Raw genomic sequence first — 21,431 nt, 5'->3', positions numbered from 1 at the left:
GTTTTACAATATAACCAAAACAATTCTTACTTACTAAAGTGTCCCATGTGTGATGTCTGTAGGAGTGTTTTCATGCATATTTGTACGTGTTATCATAATGTAATGAAGCTAGCGTCCTTAGCATTAGCTAATATGCTAACACATTTATGAGTGTCTGTGTTAAGTATTATTAACTTATTCTTTTTGTATTGTTTGTTTCACAAACTCCTCAGTAAATTCACCAAAACGTCACCGTGGAGTTATTGAGTCTGGTTAGCTGATTGGAGAGCTAGCTTGTGCAGCTAGTGGGTCCATGACGATGACTTCTGTTTTGTTTGATCAGCCGTTTTACTGCCCTGTTACAGACACCGTTTGGAAACAATTGAGGTATGTAAGTAAACATTTATGGAATATTTCTGTATAAATAACTAATTTCACAACGTATATATCTGCCACTTATAGTCTGGCGCGGCTAATATATGGGGGAAAAATTCCTTCTAAAATGTAGTTGGTGCGTTTTATCTACTAGTATTCTTTGTAGTTTGGAAAATACGGTAATGTTCCACCAAATGGGGAAAAATATGTTATTTTGTAGACTACAATATACTACATTGCTTCATTTGTAAACAATTAAGGTATGTAAATAAACATTTACAAAATATTTGTGTAAATAACTAATTTCACAACGTATATATCTGCGACTTATAGTCCATGAAATGAAAAATACTTTTTCTTGTAAAATTCTATGGGTACAGATTTTATACCGGTGCGCTCTAGTCTGGAAAATACAATCATTTTAACCAGGACTAGCTGCAGTGTGCTCAAACAACCACCAGGGTTTTTTTTTCTAATTTGTAACTTGTTTTGGAAAAGTTTCATTGTAATTCCATCCATCCATTTTCTACCGCTTATTCCCTTTTGGGGTCGCGGGGGGCGCTGGAGCCTATCTCAGCTATAATCGGGCGGAAGGCGGGGTACACCCTGGACAAGTCGCCACCTCATCGCAGGGCCAACACAGATAGACAGACAACATTCACACTCACATCCACACACTAGGGCCAATTTAGTGTTGCCAATCAACTTAACAAATAATAATACATCGTGTTGGTAATCGAATCGTTTGGCGCCCAAATATTGCCAGTAGTGTTGATTACATGAATGACGCGTGAAGATTCTTAGTTACAAGTTGTTTTATTGATATAGCATATGGCTTCAACTCCAATGTCATTACAAACCGTCTAATTCATAGTTTCGAAAAAGGTCAAATGAAACATTGCTGCTTCACTTGTACTAAGTACTTTTTTAGGATAGCAGCTGACTACAAACACAATTCATTCAAAAAAAAAAAGTTACAAAAATATAATGGTAGCAATGTACATGGATACAAGGGGGATACTTCATAGAATAAAGATACTTGAATTAAAAAAAAACTTAGGAAGTTGTAGTGTTATGTTAGATTCACGATAACAAAAGCGCTTTTATTTCTTTTCACTGGAGGCTTTTTTCCAAAATGGCCGACACTACACTGGCGTAACTATGAAGCTTCATTTTGGATTAGCTTAGCACTGAAACGATAACATTTATTTAAAAGACCTCCCTAAACATTCAATCTGTGTAAACTCTAAAATCCAAAAGCAAGACAAATGTCGAGCAAACATTTCTCCCAGATTTTGTCCATGCTAAGCTAGCTAGCTGCGAACTTCGTTGATGCTAAACTAACTAGCTTCTAGCTTAATTGATGCTAAGCTAACTCGCTGCTCGCTTCGTTGATGCTAAGCTAAGTAGCTGCTAGATTAGTTTATGCTAAGCTAACTAGCTGCTAGATTCGTTGATGCTAAGCTAGCTAGCTTCGTTGATGCTAAGCTAACTAGCTTCGTTTATGCTAAGCTAACTAGCTGATAGATTCGTTGATGCTAAGCTACCTAGCTGCTAGCTTCGTTGATGCTATGTTAACTAGCTGCTAGATTCGTTGATGCTAAGTTAACTAGCTGCTAGATTTGTTGATGCTATGCTAACTAGCTGATGCTACATTAACTAGCTGCTAGATTAATTGATGCTAAGTTAACTAGCTGCTAGCTTCGCTGATGCTATGTTACCTAGCTGCTAGATTTGTTGATGCTATGTTAACTTGCTGCTAGCTTCATTGATGCTTAGCTAACTAGCTGATAGCTTCATTGATGCTAAGCTAACTAGCTGCTAGCTTTGTTGATGCTATGTTAACTAGCTGCTAGATTTGTTGATGCTAGGCTAACTAGCTTCTAGCTTTGTTGATGCTAAGCTAACTAGCTGTTAGCTTTGTTTATGCTAAGCTAACTAGCTGCTAGCTTCATTGATGCTAAGCTAACTAGCTGATAGATTCGTTGATGCTAAGCTAACTAGCTGCTAGCTTCGTTGATGCTATGTTAACTTGCTGCTAGATTTGTTGATGCTAAGTTAACTAGCTGCTAGATTCGTTGATGCTAAGCTAACTAGCTGCTAGCTTTGTTGATGCTAAGCTAACTAGCTGATAGATTTGTTGATGCTAAGTTAACTAGCTGCTAGCTTCATTGATGCTAAGCTAACTAGCTGATAGATTTGTTGATGCTAAGCTAACTAACTTCTTTGATGCTTAGCTAACTAGCTGCTAGCTTTGTTGATGCTAAGCTAACTAGCTGTTAGCTTCATTGATGCTAAGCTAACTAGCTGCTAGTTTCGTTGATGATAAGCTAACTAGCGGCTAGCTTCGTTGATGATAAGCTAACTAGCAGCTAGCTTCGTTGATGCTAAGCTAACTAGCATAGGACTGTTTCTAAACATGACGCCACGTCATTGTAACTTGCTAATACAACTTGATTTATAAAAAATGTCATTAGCTGGTTGTCAAAGTAGCCACTTTAGCTAAGCTCTAAACCGCCAACTTAAAAGGAGGGAAGACTCAATGAATAAGAAGTGTAAGTGAAGCTTATTATGCGTGGAAATATAAGTTCCCACTCGTGTTCGCCAACATGGAGGACACTTGTTGAACGTCCCAAGAAAGAAGGAACGTGAGACGCGGCCCCTCTTACTCGCTCTTCTTCCGCAGGACCAGATAGGTGATGGCGAGGAGCAGCGTGAGGACGAAGGAGATCCAGGCCAAGATGTAGGAGTGTCCGAATCCTCCCTCTTCGCCCTGGTGGAACTCTGCGCTGTAGATGGAGGCCGCTATCATTATACAAAGACCTGCAACACAAAGTGGGCTCAATGAGAACTTGCCAAGACTCCTGGAACGGTACAGGGGCCCCAAGTGTGGACCACGGTACAATCGTTAGCCTTCTAATTGAGAGCTTTTCTGCACATTTTGCAGCCTCAAATATCTTCTTACTTGACCGATATAAGTATTTGGCCACCTGCCTTGACTCACATCTGAATGTGAAGTCAATCAATGTTTACTTATATAGCCCTAAATCACAAGTGTCTCAAAGGGCTGCACAAACGACACCCTCGGCTCAGATCCCACATCAGGGCAAGAAAAAACTCAACCCAATGGGATGACAATGAGAAACCTTGGAGGGGACCGCAGATGTGGGGGATCTAGCATAATAGTGTGAGAGTCCAGTCCATAGTGGATCTAACATAATAGTGTGAGAGTCTAGTCCATAGTGAATCTAACAATAGTGAGAGTCCAGTCCATAGTGGATCTAACATAATAGTGTTATAGTCTAGTCCATAGTGGATCTAACATAATAGTGTGAGAGTCTAGTCCATAGTGGATCTAACAATAGTGAGAGTCCAGTCCATAGTGGATCTAACATAATAGTGTGAGAGTCCAGTCCATAGTGGATCTAACATAATATTGTGAGAGTCCAGTCCATAGTGGATCTAACATAATAGTGAGAGTCCAGTTCATAGTGGATCTAACATAATAGTGTGAGAGTCCAGTCCATAGTGGATCTAACATAATAGTGAGAGTCCAGTCCATAGTGGATCCAACATAATAGTGTGAGAGTCCAGTCCATAGTGGATCTAACATAATAGTGTGAGAGTCCAGTCCATAGTGGATCTAACATAATATTGTGAGAGTCCAGTTCATAGTGGATCTAACATAATAGTGAGAGTCCAGTCCAGAAGTGCCATCCCATTCCTAACCCATAGGGTTCAATACGATGTGGGTCCACCCTTTGCAGCTATTACAGCTTCAACTCTTCTGGAAGGGCTGTCCACAAGGTTGCGGAGTGTGTTTATAGGAATTTTCCACCATTCTTCCAAAAGCGCATTGGTGAGGTCACACACTGATGTTTGTGGAGAAGGCCTAGCTCTCAATCTCCATTCTAATTCATCCCAAAGGTGTTCTATCGGGTTCGGGTCAGGACTCTGTGCAGGCCAGTCAAGTTCACCCACACCAGACTCTGTCATCCATGTCTTTATGGACCTTGCTTTGTCAGCCATGTTGGAAGAGGAAGGGGCCCGCTCCAAACTGTTCCCACAAGGTTGGGAGCATGGAATTGTTCAAAATGTTTTGCTATCCTGGAGCATTCAAAGTTCCTTTCACTGGAACTATCTCCTGAAAAACAACCCCACACCATAATTCCTCCTCCACCAAATTTCACACTTGGCACAATGCAGTCCGAAATGTAGCGTTCTCCTGGCAACCTCCAAACCCCGACTGGTCCATCAGATTGCCAGATGGAAAAGTGTGATTCATCAGTCCAGAGAAGGCGTCTCCACTGCTCTAGAGTCCAGTGGCGACGTGCTTCACACCAATGCATCCCCCGCTTTGCATTGGACTTGGTGATGTATGGCTTAGATGCAGCTGCTCGGCCATGGAAACCCATTCCATGAAGCTCTCTGCGTACTGTACGTGGGCTAATTGGAAGGTCACATAAAGTCTGGAGCTCTGTAGCAACTGACTGTGCAGAAAGTCTTTGCACAGTCAGTTTACGTGGTCTACCACTTGGTGGCTGAGTTGTAAAAGCCGCTGCTCGGGTATCTGGTCAAGATGCCACCCGAACGCCTCCCTAGGGAGGAGTTTAGGGTACGTCTAACCGGTAGGAGGCCACGGGGAAGACCCAGGACATGTTGGGAATACTACGTCTCCCGGCTGGCCTGGGAACGCCTCGGGATCCCCTGGGAAGAGCTGGACGAAGTGTCTGGGGAGAGGGAAGTCTGGGCTTCTCTACTTAGGCTGCTGCCCCCACGACCCGACCTCAGATAAACGGAAGAAAATGGATGGATGGATGGATTACACTATAGTTTCAAAGGTGAAAATACCAAAATGGCCCCTGGCTCCTTTGATTTGTCAGTCTGTGGCCCTCAGTGGGATAGGTTAGGGCACCGCTACTATGTCGTCATGGCGACCAGGAGGGTTTACACACTGCATGTATAATGGAAAAGTGATGCGTTTGTCGCCCACAAACGGTGTAAAATACCAATTTAATGAATACAAAAAAAGGAGTGTTACAAAGTTGTGAGCCAGCAGCGCATGACTTCATCGTCTGCTCGCTGCAGGGCCTCGTCATGTGCAGGGTGAGGAATTTGTGCATTTGTTGGCGATCCCTATTATGTATAGGAATTGATGTCAAAATAAAAAATATATACTTTATAAAAATACATTCAAGCCAACATTTAGTGTGCCACAATTAGACAATGTATTATATAACATTAATGACATGACTTTAAAGTCAATTAGGTCATTCAAATATGAATCCAATTATTAAAATATGGAGGTATCTCGTAGCTTTTCTGGGTTTTTCTCAGTCATTAAGTAGAAATGTAATTAAAAAGCTCAAAAGAAATGAAGAGTTTTAACAAAATTTGGTTTTGCAACGTAATTAAGTTAAATTAATTTGACACAATTCATATTTCAATGTCATTTTGACACAAAAGGCGGAGAATGTTTTTTGTTTTTCTGCTGTGCCTCCATGTTATTTTAGTCATTACAAGGTCATTCTCCTTTTAGTTAGCTTTTAGCTCAGTAGCTAGCACGCTCATCTTATGCTGATGACCCAGGAAGCAAGAAAAGGAGGAGCGACAGACGCTGACGGCAGCAGTCGCTCCGACGCACGCTATACACAAATCCATTTCCGCGCATGTTCCACCAGTGTCACCCTGAATATTCCTGCCATCACATGACACTTCAGCTTTTGTTGTGAGGACGCAGAACAAATACAAATTCTGCAGTTGTGAATACCACTTCCTGTATTTACTGTAAGAATGTTGCCCTTAATTGACATCAATTTCCTTTCATTCATATTGATAAAAAAAAAAGATATTTATTTTTTTGTATATTGTGTGTATACATATATATATATATATATATATATATACATATATATATATATATATATATTTATATACACACACACACACACACACACACATTTTTGTATATTATGTGTATATATATATATGTAAGTATGTTTTATGTATATATTTATGTAAAAATATATATATTCATAATTTGTATATTGTGTATATATGTAAGTGTATGTATATATATATATGTATATATATAAATGTTTGTATATTGTGTGTAAATATATATATATGTTTATGTAAATATATACACATATATAAAAAAAATTGTAAATATATACACATATATTTTTGCATATTGTGTGTATATAGTTATGTAAATATATACAGTATACATACATAAAAAATGTTGTACATGTGTGTGTAAATATATATATGTTTATGTAAATATATACACATATATAAAAAATGTTGTACATATGTATGTAGAAATATGATTATATATATATATATATATATATATATATATATGTATGTACATATATATATATTTATATATATGTATGTACATATATGCATGTATACAGTATGTACATACATATAACATATTTCTACATACATATGTACAACAATTTTTATATGTGTATATATTTACATAAACATATATATATTTACACACAATATACAAACATTTATATATATATATATATATATATATATACACTTACATATATATATATATTTATATATATACATACACTTACATATATACACAATATACAAAAAATTATGAACATATTTATGTACATAATTATATGCATAAAACATACTTATATACAGTGTTGGGACTAACGCGTTACAAAGTAACGCGTTACTGTAACGCCGTTAGTTTCGGCGGTAACTAGTAATCTAACGCGTTATTTTTTTATATTCAGTAACTCAGTTACCGTTACTACATGATGCGTTACTGCGTTATTTTACGTTACTTTTTATGTAGTATAAAGTGTGTTTTATCGGAGTGCTGCTGTGTCATCGTTCTGATTCTTCTTGTGTCACAAGCCGGAGAAGAGAGAGAGACATGCGCTCTGTGTGGGTGTGTGGGGAGGGGGCGTGTCTGATCATGGCGGAGCCAGAAGTCGAGTTTGCTAACATGGAGATATTTTCACTACTTTTCTTTTGTCGAGCACAAAGAAAAGAACATTTTAGTTAAATGTAAATTGTGCTTTGGATCAAAGATCCCATCTACTGCCCAAAACAGCAATTCAAATCTGCTGAAACAAGCTACATAGCAACATGCTTTGACGAAGCTAGTAAAGAGAGACAGAGACTCTGATGCCACTTTACCTGCACCACCACCACCACCACTTCAGGATTAACTCTGCCTCTGCTCATTCACCGCTGAAGGTACACACACTCTGTCAATCAATGTTCCCTCTAATTTTTCATGTGTGTGAGCAAACGCAAAAACTCCCTGAGCATTCAGTGGAGCCCATGTGAGCAACATCACACGTGCACACTGTGGCTACACCAGCAGCACACCTGTCCCAAACATGACTAAATAACAAGTTCAATCTCCATCCATCCATCCATTTTCTACCGCTTGTCCCTTTCGGGGTCGCTGGAGCCTATCTCAGCTGCATTCGGGCGGAAGGCTGGGTACACCCTGGACAAGTCCCCACCCATCGCAGGGCCAACACAGATAGACAGACAACATTCTCTTATTATTATAATCAAATGACAGCAGTCATTTCCATTTCTAATATAAGTGTTTAGGCCCACTTACAATGACAATAACAACAAATATTGTTTTTCATGAACTGTGTACTTGTATTGTTTGTCTGGGTGGAGGTCCTGCTTTGGAAATAGTTTGTACCCCTTTCAGACATTGCATTTAGTTCCCATTAAAACATTCACATGTTTCACAATGAGATGTAAGCAGGGGATCATGTGTACATTCCTGCAACTTCCTGTTTGTAAAAAATATATTTTTATTAGTATGTATTTAATATATTAACAGCATTTAATGATTAATATTTATAAATTAAGATTCTGTGAATGTGAGTGTGAATGTGAATGTTGTCTGTCTATCTGTGTTGGCCCTGCGATGAGGTGGCGACTTGTCCAGGGTGTACCCCGCCTTCCGCCCGATTGTAGCTGAGATAGGCTCCAGCGCCCCCCGCGACCCCAAAGGGAATAAGCGGTAGAAAATGGATGGATGGATGGATGGATTCCTAATAAATGACACTAGAATAGGCACACATTTGATTGGTAAATCATAGAGTAACGACCTGGAATGACACTTTATGTGTGGTGTTGGAGTTGTCCGACTTTTTGTGTGGCTGTAAACGCATCACTGGTTAAGTGCCATATGTGCATGTGTTGGCGCAAGTGAGAAAGAGCGAGCGGCTGCTGCTGATATAACAGTGATGTGTTTATGGCCGACAATAAAGAGTTTTGCTCAGTAAAGTGATGGATGGAATTCATGTCCTCAAAGCGTCTCGACAGACGTATTATTATATTTGAACAATGATGACGAAAATGGTTTTCTCTGTCGTGTCCGTGTCGTGTCGAAAATTGTTATGCGCTTATTTTTTTATTTGATTTTGTGCGTGGCATAGATTTGTCGTGCGCAGAGGACGCTTGAGCAGTGCGCAATTGCACAGGCGCGCTCCTTAGAGGGAACGTTGCTGTCAATTCTCTTATATACTCTTTCATTTTAACTTCTAGAGTGTTTGATTATCACATCACTCTAAATGTATAGACTATAAAGTTCACAAACATAAAGAGGTATACTAGTGGGCCAGGCCAATCTTTCCTTATCTCTAAACTAAAACTGGGGAAATGTGTCGAGTGTTCTGGGCTTCAGACATGATTTTGTGTCAGAATTTCTTGAGGAAAAAATGCCTGGTTAGGCTTTGTGTATGTAGTGTGTGCCTTTCTTTCTTTACAGCTATGCTGTTATTATGCTGTTTGTTACTTATGTATGTTATGTTGCAGCTATTTAAAATAGTTTTGTCAATTTGTTCTGGCCAGAAACAAATTGGCCTTTGTAACATATCTTTGTCTTTGTGTGTTGTATGTCGAATACATTGCTTAGCAGAGTTCAGTGATACAAATGTATGTCAAGTCGATCAACACATTGTATTATTCTCCAGTGCAATAACAGTACTGAAATAAAGGCTAAAAGGGCATTAATTGGAGCTTTAAAAAAAAAAGAAGAAAAAAAGAAGTAACTAAATAGTTACTTTTCACAGTAACGCATTACTTTTTGGTGTAAGTAACTGAGTTACTTTTGAAATGAAGTAACTAGTAACTATAACTAGTTACTGTTTTTCAGTAACTAACCCAACACTGCTTATATATATATATATATATATATATATATATATATATATATATATATATATATATATATATATATATATATATATATATATATATATATATATATATAACATTTTTTGAGTATATATATATATATATATATATATATAAAAAACGTATTTCTACATATGTATGTACAAAAAAATTAAAATATTTGTGTATATATTTACAATATATATATATATATATATATATATATATATATTTTTTTTTTTTTTTCTTTGCTCTTTTTGTTCTGTTTTTGTATGGCAAAGACACAAAAATATCTCCCTTCTTTTTTTTATCAAAGGAGCCTTAAATAGGTTTTGTGTGTGTATATATATAGATTTTTTTAAATCAAAGGAGCCTTAAATAGGTTTTGTGTGTGTATGTATGTATATATATATATATATATATATACACACACAAAACCTATTTAAGGCTCCTTTGATTAAAAAAAAAAAGGGAGATATTTTTGTGTCTTTGCCATACAAAAACAGAACAAAAAGAGCAAAGAAAATTAAAAAAAAAAAAATAATAGAGTATTTATTTTTGACATTTTAATGAACCGAGGACCCGGTACCAGACTTGAGGGGAGTCCCAAAGGTTTAAAAACAAAAAAATCGCCATATTGTATTGGTTTTTGCAAATGGTAAATATACACATGTTTGCATCTGTCAGTACAAGTGTGAGTGCACTCACAGGCCAGCAGCTGCAACACTCCTGTGTAGGTGAAGCGCTGGCCTTTGGGCAGAGTGAAGAGCTGGGCCACAAACACCAGCAGGGCCAGGATGGAGAAGATGCACGCCAGCACTGAAGTGGCCTGCACCGCCTGGAGGTATTCTGCACACACACACACACACACACACACACACGCACACACACACACACACACACACACACACACACACACACACACACACACACACAGTTAAAAGCAAGGAATGAGAAGAATGCAAGCAATGGCAATTATGAGTGCTTATTAAAATTGAGAGCAGCATGATACAAACATCTGTTAGTTTGTCACATGCCACACGACACTTCCTGTCATGTGACACACAACTCAAATCTCTTGATTCAGGAACGGGGCGCTTACCCTCGGGAAAGTCCTTCAGGTTGGTGTAATGCCAGGCCGAGTTGACCAGCTCCCACCTTCCCCACAGGTCAGTCGACACGGTCTCAGTCAACCACCAGGCCTACACACACACACACACACACACACACAGAAAAAACACAAAACTGTTTCAACTTATATTCAATTAAATAGACTGCAAAGACAAGATATTTAATGTTCACACTGAGAAACTTTCGTTATTTTTTCATAGACAAATAATTGTCTAACACACACTGTAAAAACAGCTGGATAACTGCTGGACAAAACCAAGATGGGTTATGTATTCCAGTGTTTTTCAACCACTGTGCCGTGGCACACTAGTGTGCCGTGAAATACAGTCTGGTGTGCCGTGAGAGATTATCTAATTTCACCTATTTGGGTTAAAAATATGTTTTGCAAACCAGTAATTATAGTCTGCAAATGATGTGTTGTTGTTGAGTGTCGGTGCTGTCTAGAGCTCGGCAGAGTAACCGTGTAATACTCTTCCATATCAGTAGGTGGCAGCAGGTAGCCAAAGTCGGGAACAGCGGAAGGCAGGGTACAGGTAAAAAGGTGTCTAATGCTTAAACCAAAAATAAACAAAAGGTGAGTGCCCCTAAGAAAAGGCATTGAAGCTTAGGGAAGGCTATGCAGAACAAAACTAAAACTGAACTGGCTACTAAGTAAACAAAAACAGAATGCTGGACGACAGAAAAGACTTACTGTGGAGCAAAGACGGCGTCCACAATGTACATCCGAACATGACATGACAATCAACAATGTCCCCACAAAGAAGGATAAAAACAACTGAAATATTCTTGATTGCTAAAACAAAGTAGATGCGGGAAATATCGCTCAAAGGAAGACATGAAACTTCTACAGGAAAATACCAAAAAAAGAGAAAAAAGCTACCAAAATAGGAGCGCAAGACAAGAAGTAAAACACTCCACACAGGAAAACAGCAAAAAAGTCCAAATAAGTCAGGGTGTGATGTGACAGGTGGTGACAGTACACCTACTTTGAGACAAGAGCTATAGTGATGCATGCTTGGTTATGCTTTAAAGTCATATCCAACAATTGCGACAACGACTTTTTACTGTCAACTGAGTTTAGTTTTTTAATGATTTCTGCTGGTGGTGTGCCTCTGCATTTTTTCACCACAAAAAATGTGCCTTGGCTCTAAAAAGGTTGAAAAACACTGATGTATTCAACCCAAACGATGGGTCATTTTGAACTGAAATGCTGGGTCAATTCTACCAAATAACTTGGTTATTTTCAAGTTTCTTGTAGTCCAAATGTCATAACAATTTATAACTAACAGGCAGAGGTCAGTATTGCAACTTGTAGTTTTTTTTAAGATAGTTGGGTCACAAAAACTACCCAGATCCTTAGCAATAACCCATAAGTATGACTCAACAGGCTCAACCCAGCATTTGGGTAGAAAAAAATAACCCAGAGTTTTTTAGTGTGCAGTGTTTCTTAACCATAGGGCAGTTGTTTTTGTTTTATTTAGATTTTTTTATTAACGCTCAGTTGTAATACCCCTTTCCACCACTTGTGGCAGTAATGGCAATATCAAACAAAAAAGTCACAGAGAAGTTTCTTAAGCACAAAAATTATAACTAAAGTGGTGAAGCGGTTTTCATTCGCACTTTAATTTTATTGACAGTTTATTCAAGAAACATTAACATATGTATCATTAAATTTGGTTAGAATGTATTTGTCTTTATTATAACTTATGTCACATACAGGATCTTTGACTAGCATTTTTGCAGTCGGTCCTTTAAAAATAGCAAAATACTGCAGTCATATAGAGGATCTTTGACTAGCATTTTTACAGTACATCCTTTAAAAATAGCAAAATATTGCTGCCATATAGAGGATCTTTGACTAGTATTTTTGCAGTAGGTCCTTTAAAAATAGCAATAATATTGCTGCCATATAGAGGATCTTTGACTAGTATTTTTGCAGTAGGTCCTTTAAAAATAGCAATAATATTGCTGCCACATAGAGGATCTTTGACTAGCATTTTTGCAATTAATCATTTAAAAATAGCAAAATATTGCTGCCATATAGAGGATCTTTGACTAGCATTTTTGCAGTAGTTCCTTTAAAAAGAACAAAATACTTTTGCCGTATAGAGGATCTTTGAGTAGCATTTTGCAGTACGTCCTTTAAAAATAGCAAAATATTGCTGCCATATAGAGGATCTTTGACTAACATTTTTGCAGTAGTTCCTTTAAAAATAGCAAAATACTGCTGCCGTATAGAGGATCTTTGACTAGCATTTTTGCAGTAGGTCCTTTAAAAATAGCAAAATATCGCTGCCATATCCAGGATCTTTGACTTGCATTTTTGCAATTAATCATTTAAAAATAGCAAAATATTGCTGCCATATAGAGGATCTTTGACTAGCATTTTTGCAGTAGTTCCTTTAAAAAGAACAAAATACTTTTGCCGTATAGAGGATCTTTGAGTAGCATTTTGCAGTACATCCTTTAAAAATAGCAAAATATTGCTGCCATATAGAGGATCAACATTCAATCAATGAATCAATCAATGTTTATTTATATAGCCCTAAATCACAAGTGTCTCAAAGGGCTGCACAAGCCACAACAACATCCTCGGTACAGAGCCCACATAAGGGCAAGGAAAAACTCACCCCAGTAGGATCTTTGACTAGCATTTTTGCAATTAATCCTTTAAAAATTTCTAAATAATGCTGTCATATAGAGGATCTTTGACTAGCATTTTTCAATTAATCCTTTAAAAATAGCAAAATACGGGAGGAGCTGGACGAAGTGGCTGGGGAGAGGGAAGTCTGGGCTTCCCTGCTTAGGCTGCTGCCCCCGCGACCCGACCTCGGCTAAGCGGAAGAAGATGGATGGATGGATGGATGTTATTACATAGAGGATCTTTAACTAGCATTTTTGCAGTAGGTCCTTTAAAAATGGCAAAACATTGCTGCCATATAGAGGATCTTTGACTAGCATTTTTGCAATGAATCCTTTAAAAATAGCAAAATACAGCTGTCACCTAAAGGATCTTTGACTAGCATTTTTGTAGTAGGTCCTTTAAAAATAGCAAAATACTGCTGCATATAGAGGATCTTTGACTGGCATTTTTGCAATTAGTCTTTGAAAAATAAATAGTGATGTCATATCTTTAACTACCATTTTTGTAGTTAATAATTTAAAACTAGCAGAATACTGCTGCCAAATAAGGGATCTTTGACTAGCATTTTTGCAATTAATCATTTAAAAATAGCAAAATACTGCTGCCATATAGAGCAGTGGTCCTCAACCACCGGTCCGATTGGTACCGGGCCGCACAAGAAATAAAAAATAAAATAAAAAAATATATATATATATATATTTTTTTTTTTTTTTATTAAATCAACATAAAAAACACAATATATACATTAAATATCAATATAGATCAATACAGTCTGCAGGGATACAGTCCGTAAGCACACATGATTGTATTTCTTTATGATAAAAATAAAAATAAAATACCACCACCAGGCGTTGACCGGTCCGCAGTTACAAAAAGGTTGGGGAACACTGATATAGAGGATCGCTGACTAGCATTTTTGCAATTGCTCCTAAAAAAAATAGCAAAATACTGCTCCCATATAGAGGATCTTTGACTATAATTTTTGCAGCAGTCCCTTAAAAAAATAGCAAAATACTATTGTCATATAGAGGATCTTTGAGTAGCATTTTTGCAATTGCTTCTAAAAAAAAAATAGGAAAATATTGCTGCCATACAGAGGATCTTTGACTAGCATTTAGCAGAAAACAACACAACGCTGCTGTAGAGCATCTTTGACTAGCGTTTAGCCGTAAAAACAGAATAGAAGATATTTGACTCGTGTTGTTTGATCGGGTCTTGAAGACAGCAGAGTGCTCCTGTCGTAGAGAAGATCTTTGACGAAAGCACTTCTGCAGAAAGGTAAAGCGGTCCCATCTGAGAGGGTCTTTGACTAGCGTGAACATCCTGCTTGTAACTATTTCTGACCATATTAACCGTCTGTAAAGATGTTAAGACACAGGTGTCAAACTGAAGGCCCGGGGGCCACATCAGACCTGCTCAAGTGTGTCAACACAGTTTTTCTTTCATGAATATTATTTGACGCAAAATTTCTGTGCCTTTTGGAAATTCCTAGACTTCAGCAGCATGGAAATCAAATGACGTGCAATAATGTCACGAGGCCATGAAATGTCCATACCACGGGTCTCAAACACTATTCAGCCGGGGGCCACTGGGCGTGGAGGCGGGGCCACACAAAGTGTTGACTTCACATTCAGGTTTTAGTCATGTGACCAAATGGGTCTGAAGGCATCAAATGGAATGTCAAAATGCTATCTTCTCATCCTGTCCAGACACTTTAGCTTGCTTACAGGTTGCTCTTTTTCAGCCATTTTGTGTTTGTTCCATTATTGTAGTTTGTGGGATTCATATTTATTTAACTGTAAACACTAAACTGTCAAGTTAAAGGAGTCATGTTATGATATTTTCTACATGTAAACACGTCCTTGTGGTCTACAGAACATGCATTGCTGCTTCTTTAGTCAAAATGTTGCATAGATGATGTTTTACAGACCGTCTGACCCTCTCTTCGGGATGCGCCGTTTTGTGGGCGGGTCTTATTTACATGCCTCCACTTTGACAGGATCCTCTCCCCGTCACTTGTAGTTTTTAGCGCCTCCATAGCGTGTCTACTGACATTTATAAGTTAGAACTGTATGCTACTTTGTGTTAGAAATGGCAACAACGGAGGATGCATGTGCATATATATTAGAGATGCGCGGTTTGCGGGCACAACCGCGGAGTCCGCGGATTATCCGCGGATCGGGCGGATGAAATTAAAAAAAATTAGATTTTATCCGCTGGTCGAGTCGGGTCGGGTGGTTGAAATAAAAAAAAATTAGATTTTAAATAGATTCAGGCGGGTGGCAGTTAAACCAATTCGGAAATATATATACATAGTTAAATGTTGTTACCCACATACGAAAAACGAGCAGGCACCTGCAGCATATGCAACAACAGAAAAAAAAAAAAAAAAAGAGATGGACACTTTTACAGAGCGGAGAAGGGACGCCTCGCCGGGGTCCGGGACCGAGGCCCCTTCCCCCGAGAGGGCCCCACCGGGAGCCGTAGCTGAGGCGATCTGCGAGAAGGGCCCGACGCACGTCCAGGGTCACCACCGCGCCCACTGCACCGACACCCCGCCTCGTCCGCCTTCGCCGCGGCCGGCGTCACGCGCAGCAGGTAAGCAGCTTACCTGCCCGCCACCCCCGTGGCCGGGGGCTCGTAACAGGAGTCACTCCGAACGCTCCGCCCGCGCAGCTTACCTGCCCGCGCAGCTTACCTGCCCGCCACCCCTGTTGCCGGGGGCGCGTAACAGGGGTCACTCCGCGCGCAGTGCGCTCACGAAAGGGGTGGGGCTCACCCTGGTTGATATAGACAGCAGCTAGGACGGTGGCCATGGAAGTTGGAACCCGCTAAGGAGTGTGTAACAACCCACCTGCCGAATCAACTAGCCCTGAAAATGGATGGCGCTGGAGCGTCGGGCCCATATACCCGGCCGTCGCCGGCAGCGAGACGCGCTTGGAGGTGCGCTCAGCGCGGCTCCCATATGATTGCGCACTGGTGTGCGTCTGGGTCGTGACAGCGTGGCACGCGAATGTCTGTGCTGCATTGGATCAGTCTCCTTTCTTTAACAGGCAAAAGCTTTATAACCTCACTAATGCCTTGCATCGTCTATATTAGATATATAACAACGGGCGGGTGCGGGCGGATGCGGTTCTGATCAAATGTTAGATCGGGTGGATTGCGGATGGTTGACGACTTTCTGATGCGGTTGCGGATGAAATAATTGCCTATCCGCGCATCTCTAATATATATATATATATATATATATATATATATATATTAGAGATGTCCGATAATATCGGCAGGCCGATATATGCGTTAAATGTAATATCGGAAATTATCGGTATCGTTTTTTTATTATCGGTATCGTTTTTTTTGTTTTTTTTTATTAAATCAACATAAAAAACACAAGATACACTTACAATTAGTGCACCAACCCAAAAAACCTCCCTCCCCCATTCACACTCATTTACACAAAAGGGTTGTTTCTTTCTGTTATTAATATTCTGGTTCCTACATTATATATCAATATATATCAATACAGTCTGCAAGGGATACAGTCCGGAAGCACACATGATTGTGCGTGCTGCTGGTCCACTAATAGTACTAACCTTTAACACTTCATTTGACTCATTTTCATTCATTACTAGTTTCTATGCAACTGTTTTTATATTGTTTTACTTTCTTTTTTATTCAAGAAAATATTTTTAATTTATTTATCTTATTTTATTTTATTAATTTTTTTTAAAAGTACCTTATCTTCGCCATACCTGGTTGTCCAAATTAGGCATAAAAATGTGTTAATTCCACGACTGTATATATTGGTATCGGTTGATATCGGTAATTAAAGAGTTGGACAATATTGGAATATCGGATATCGGCAAAAAGCCATTATCGGACATCCCTAATATATATATATATATATATATATATATATATATATATATATTTTTTTTTTTTTGTTTCTTTTTTATATATATATATATATAGATATGCATATATGTATATAAAATTTTCCTGAGGGAACTCTCCTGAAGGACTCAATAAAGATCTCTTTCTCTCATATATATATATATATATATATATATATATATATATAAAAATAAATATATATAAATATATATATTTATTTATATATATATATATATATATATATATATATATATATATATAAATACATATATATAAATAAATAAATTATTTATATATATATATATATATATATATATATATATAGTCCTGCTGTAAATCTAAAGCTGATTTTCCCTGATACAAGTTTTCTATAGATTTAGGCCTGGGCTCTGTTTTTTTCTTGTTTACATGTAACTGCTTTGTCAGTTTTACAGTGCAATAGTACTGACGACATCATTTTTACTTCCAACAAGGACGCCTTTCACTTTTCTCGTCCCATTGTGCAGACGTCCCTATGTGGCGCTTCTTCACAATATAACATATGAAAACATTTAAACTGGCAGGGCAACACACATAGTCCAGTCTCCTCGTTTTGACAAAGCCCGGTTGAAACTAGTAGTTGTGTGCAAGCGTGAGTAGCAACTTACATTATCAATGGCTGCCACCAGGAGCAGGATAATGGCGGTGAGATGCACAACAACTATTCCAGCCAGCATCAACATGGTGACCTCTGGAATGACATCATCACAGGGATTAGGGGGAAGTAGAAGACTTTTCATGTAATTATAATAGTATGCGTTATAAGTACACCTCTGCATAACAGTGTATCCTCGTTATTGAGGGCCACATGGCAGCTATTGCTGCTTGTAACAATGAATAACTTATGATTTTGCCTACATTTGCATATTATATACAATCCCTGTTTCCATATGAGTTGGGAAATTGTGTTAGATGTAAATATAAACGGAATACAATGATTTGCAAATAATTTTTAACCCATATTCAGTTGAATATGCTACAAAGACAACATATTTGATGCTCAAACTCATAAACTGTTTTATTTTTGCAAATAATCATTAACTTTATTTGATGCCAGCAACACGTGACAAAGAAGTTGGGAAAGGTGGCAATAAATACTGATAAAGTTGAGGAATGCTCATCAAACACTTATTTGGAACATCCCACAGGTGTGCAGGCTAATTGGGAACAGGTGGGTGCCATGATTGGGTATAAAAACAGCTTCCCAAAAAATGTTCAGTCTTTCACAAGAAAGGATGGGGCGAGGTACACCCCTTTGTCCACAACTGCGTGAGCAAATAGTCAAACAGTTTAAGAACAACGTTTCTCAAAGTGCAAGAAATTTAGGGATTTCAACATCTACGGTCCATAATATCATCAAAAGGTTCAGAGAATCTGGAGAAATCACTCCACGTAAGCGGCATGGCCGGAAACCAACATTGAATGACCGTGACCTTCCATCCCTCAGACGGCACTGTATCAAAAACCGACATCAAACTCTAAAGGATATCACCACATGGGCTCAGGAACACTTCAGAAAACCACTGTCACTAAATACAGTTGGTCGCTACATCTGTAAGTGCAAGTTAAAGCTCTACTATGCAAAGTGAAAGCCATTTATCAACAACACCCAGAAACGCCGCCGGCTTCTCTGGGCCCGAGATCATCTAAGATGAACTCATGCAAAGTGGAAAAGTGTTCTGTGGTCTGACGAGTCCACATTTCAAATTGTTTTTGGAAATATTCGACGTCGTGTCATCCGGACCAAAGAGGAAGCGAACCATCCAGACTGTTATCGACGCAAAGTTGAAAAGCCAGCATGTGTGATGGTATGGGGGTGCATTAGTGGCCAAGACATGGGTAACTTACACATCTGTGAAGGCACCATTAATGCTGAAAGGTACATACAGCTTTTGGAACAACATATGTTGCCATCTAAGCGCCGTCTTTTTCATGGACGCCCCTGCTTATTTCAGCAAGACAATGCCAAGCCACATTCAGCACGTGCTACAACAGCTGATAATCGACGGTTGGATCTGAAGTTGATCAACAGTTTTAAGCGTTTAAAAGTTAAAAAAAAAAAAAAAACTTAATTATTGGATCCCCAAAATTTTTTGTGGGATTTAAAACAACAACAACTGTTTCTGCTCTAAAAATAATAATGATTCAAAATCAATGTTATGAATTATTGACCTTTTCAAGGGTCCAATTACTTCACATCAAATATTACACTTTGAAATATTTTCAGGTGCAAATATCGCATATTTTGTGTGTTTGCCATAAAAAACACAAAGTTTTATTTGACGAAAAAGGGAATAAAACAAACTAAACAAAATAATGTAAAGTTACAATCGACGGTTACATCTGAAGGTGATCAACAATATTAAGCGTTTAAAAAATAAAAAATAAAAAAAATAAAAAAAAAATATATATATATACCTTATTTTTAACAACTTTATGAGTGGGACCCTTTTGGACCCTAACAATTTTTGTGTTTTTTTTTTTTTTTACGGTAACTGTTTCTGCACTAAAAAAAATAATTAATTAAAATCAATCTTATCAATAATTGACATATTCAAGGCTGCAATAACTTAATATTAAATATTCCACTTATTTATTCCACAAATATTGCATATTTTGTGTGTTTGCTATAAAAAAAAACACAGTTTTATTTGACGAAAAAGAGAATGAAACAAACAAAAATAATATTGAAAAGTTATAATTAACGGTTAGATCTGAAGTTGATCAACAGTTTTAAGCGTATAAAAGTAAATAGTGATAAAGTATGGTGACATGGAGCGTATAAAAGTAGATAGTGATAAAGCATGGAGTGTATAAAAGTAGATAGTGATAAAGCATGGCCAAAAGGGACAAGCGGTAGAAAATGGATGGATGGATGGACATGGAGTGTGTGTAGGAGGATGCAGACCATTACTTTAAGACAAAACCCCCTCACAGCTGTCCCAGATAAAACACGCCCCCCCCTTAAAAAACACGCCCCGCAGACAGATGTGAAGGACCCCCACCCCCACTCCGCCCCCCTTCCCTCCCCCGTGCTGTGATTCATCTACTTTTTAACTCACTATTCTTCCACATGGCCATGCAGATTATAACTAATTTAAACACTTTGCACGGACTATAAGGCGCACGTGAGACACGCAGGCTAATTTCCTCCGTGGAAAAAGCGCGAGAACACGACGCCGTCATGGTGATAAACATCCTTTCTAGCCTTCTTTCCAGGGAGGAATGTTTTTTTTTTTTTTTTGCTTTAACGCGCGCAAAACTTTTCTCGCCTCTCGGCAACTTTCCCCAAAGTGGGACTATTGGCGCCAAGAACAGGCGGGAAAAGACGCGGCGTGTGTGGAAAGTGTTCAAATGTGCGGGGAAAGTCCTACCTGAACGCTCGGACGTGTGTAAAAGGCGAATAGCCGCAGACGCAGACGCACCCAGCCCAGATCTGATTTAGCACGCACAAACTGCAGCCTGTTTTCTCCCTCTTCCTGCCGGCCAAGCTCCGCCCACTAATTTAGCTCCGCCCACATTTTTTCCTTTCCCTCTCAATGAAAAGTCCAGAAGTCTCTGCTGCTTCCCACATCTCCTCCAGGTGTGTTGTGGCACACATAGACATCTTCTAAGGGTACGCAGCATGGAGCGCTACTGCCTACTGGCGCTGACGAGACGCGGGGCCGCCATCTTGGAGTGGTGATCAGTGCAATTCATTTGGCAGGAGCAATGAATTTAAGTCATCTTACCTCACTGAATACCACGCAGTTTTCACACACTTTTGTTGTCATACGTGTAGCTATGATAAAGGACACATGTTTTATTATTCATAGTTTGCTAAACAGTAATAGAATATTCTTATATGCTATAAGTGACCAGATCAAAACTGGGAATATAATCCCAGAGAAGGGAAAAAAAACGGTCAGCTATTTTTAAGTTGAAGAAACCATTTGATTAGGTTATACATACATGCTACATAAACAATGTATGAATACATTAAATATCTATATATTTTATAGACTGTATCTCTGTTGCTGCAGTTTATTCTGTCTTGACACTTTGTTTTGATATTTTGTATTACATTCTTCCCTTAAATGATCATGTTTACACTGATTGTTTTATATGTATTTTTTATGTATGTCGCTTTGGATAAAAGTGTCTGCCAAATGCGTCAACATAAACATATATAAACACC

General features: G+C 38.4%; 1 protein-coding gene across 1 annotated transcript; it reads right to left on the bottom strand.

Moving 5' to 3' along the window:
- Positions 1-1,151: 1,151 nt before the first annotated feature.
- On the bottom strand, positions 1,152-20,749 carry emp1 (epithelial membrane protein 1). Its single transcript, XM_061976958.2, has 5 exons — positions 20,629-20,749; positions 17,863-17,945; positions 10,649-10,748; positions 10,255-10,395; positions 1,152-3,177 (listed from the first exon to the last, which is right to left on the bottom strand). Exons 2-5 carry the CDS (start codon positions 17,935-17,937, stop codon positions 3,020-3,022), a joined length of 474 nt encoding a protein of 157 aa, XP_061832942.1. The 5' UTR covers positions 17,938-17,945; positions 20,629-20,749; the 3' UTR covers positions 1,152-3,019.
- Positions 20,750-21,431: the final 682 nt, after the last annotated feature.

This window comes from Nerophis lumbriciformis, linkage group LG16 (assembly GCF_033978685.3).
Source record: "Nerophis lumbriciformis linkage group LG16, RoL_Nlum_v2.1, whole genome shotgun sequence".
NCBI lineage: Eukaryota > Metazoa > Chordata > Actinopteri > Syngnathiformes > Syngnathidae > Nerophis > Nerophis lumbriciformis.
This window is presented reverse-complemented; position numbering and strand designations above follow the sequence as displayed.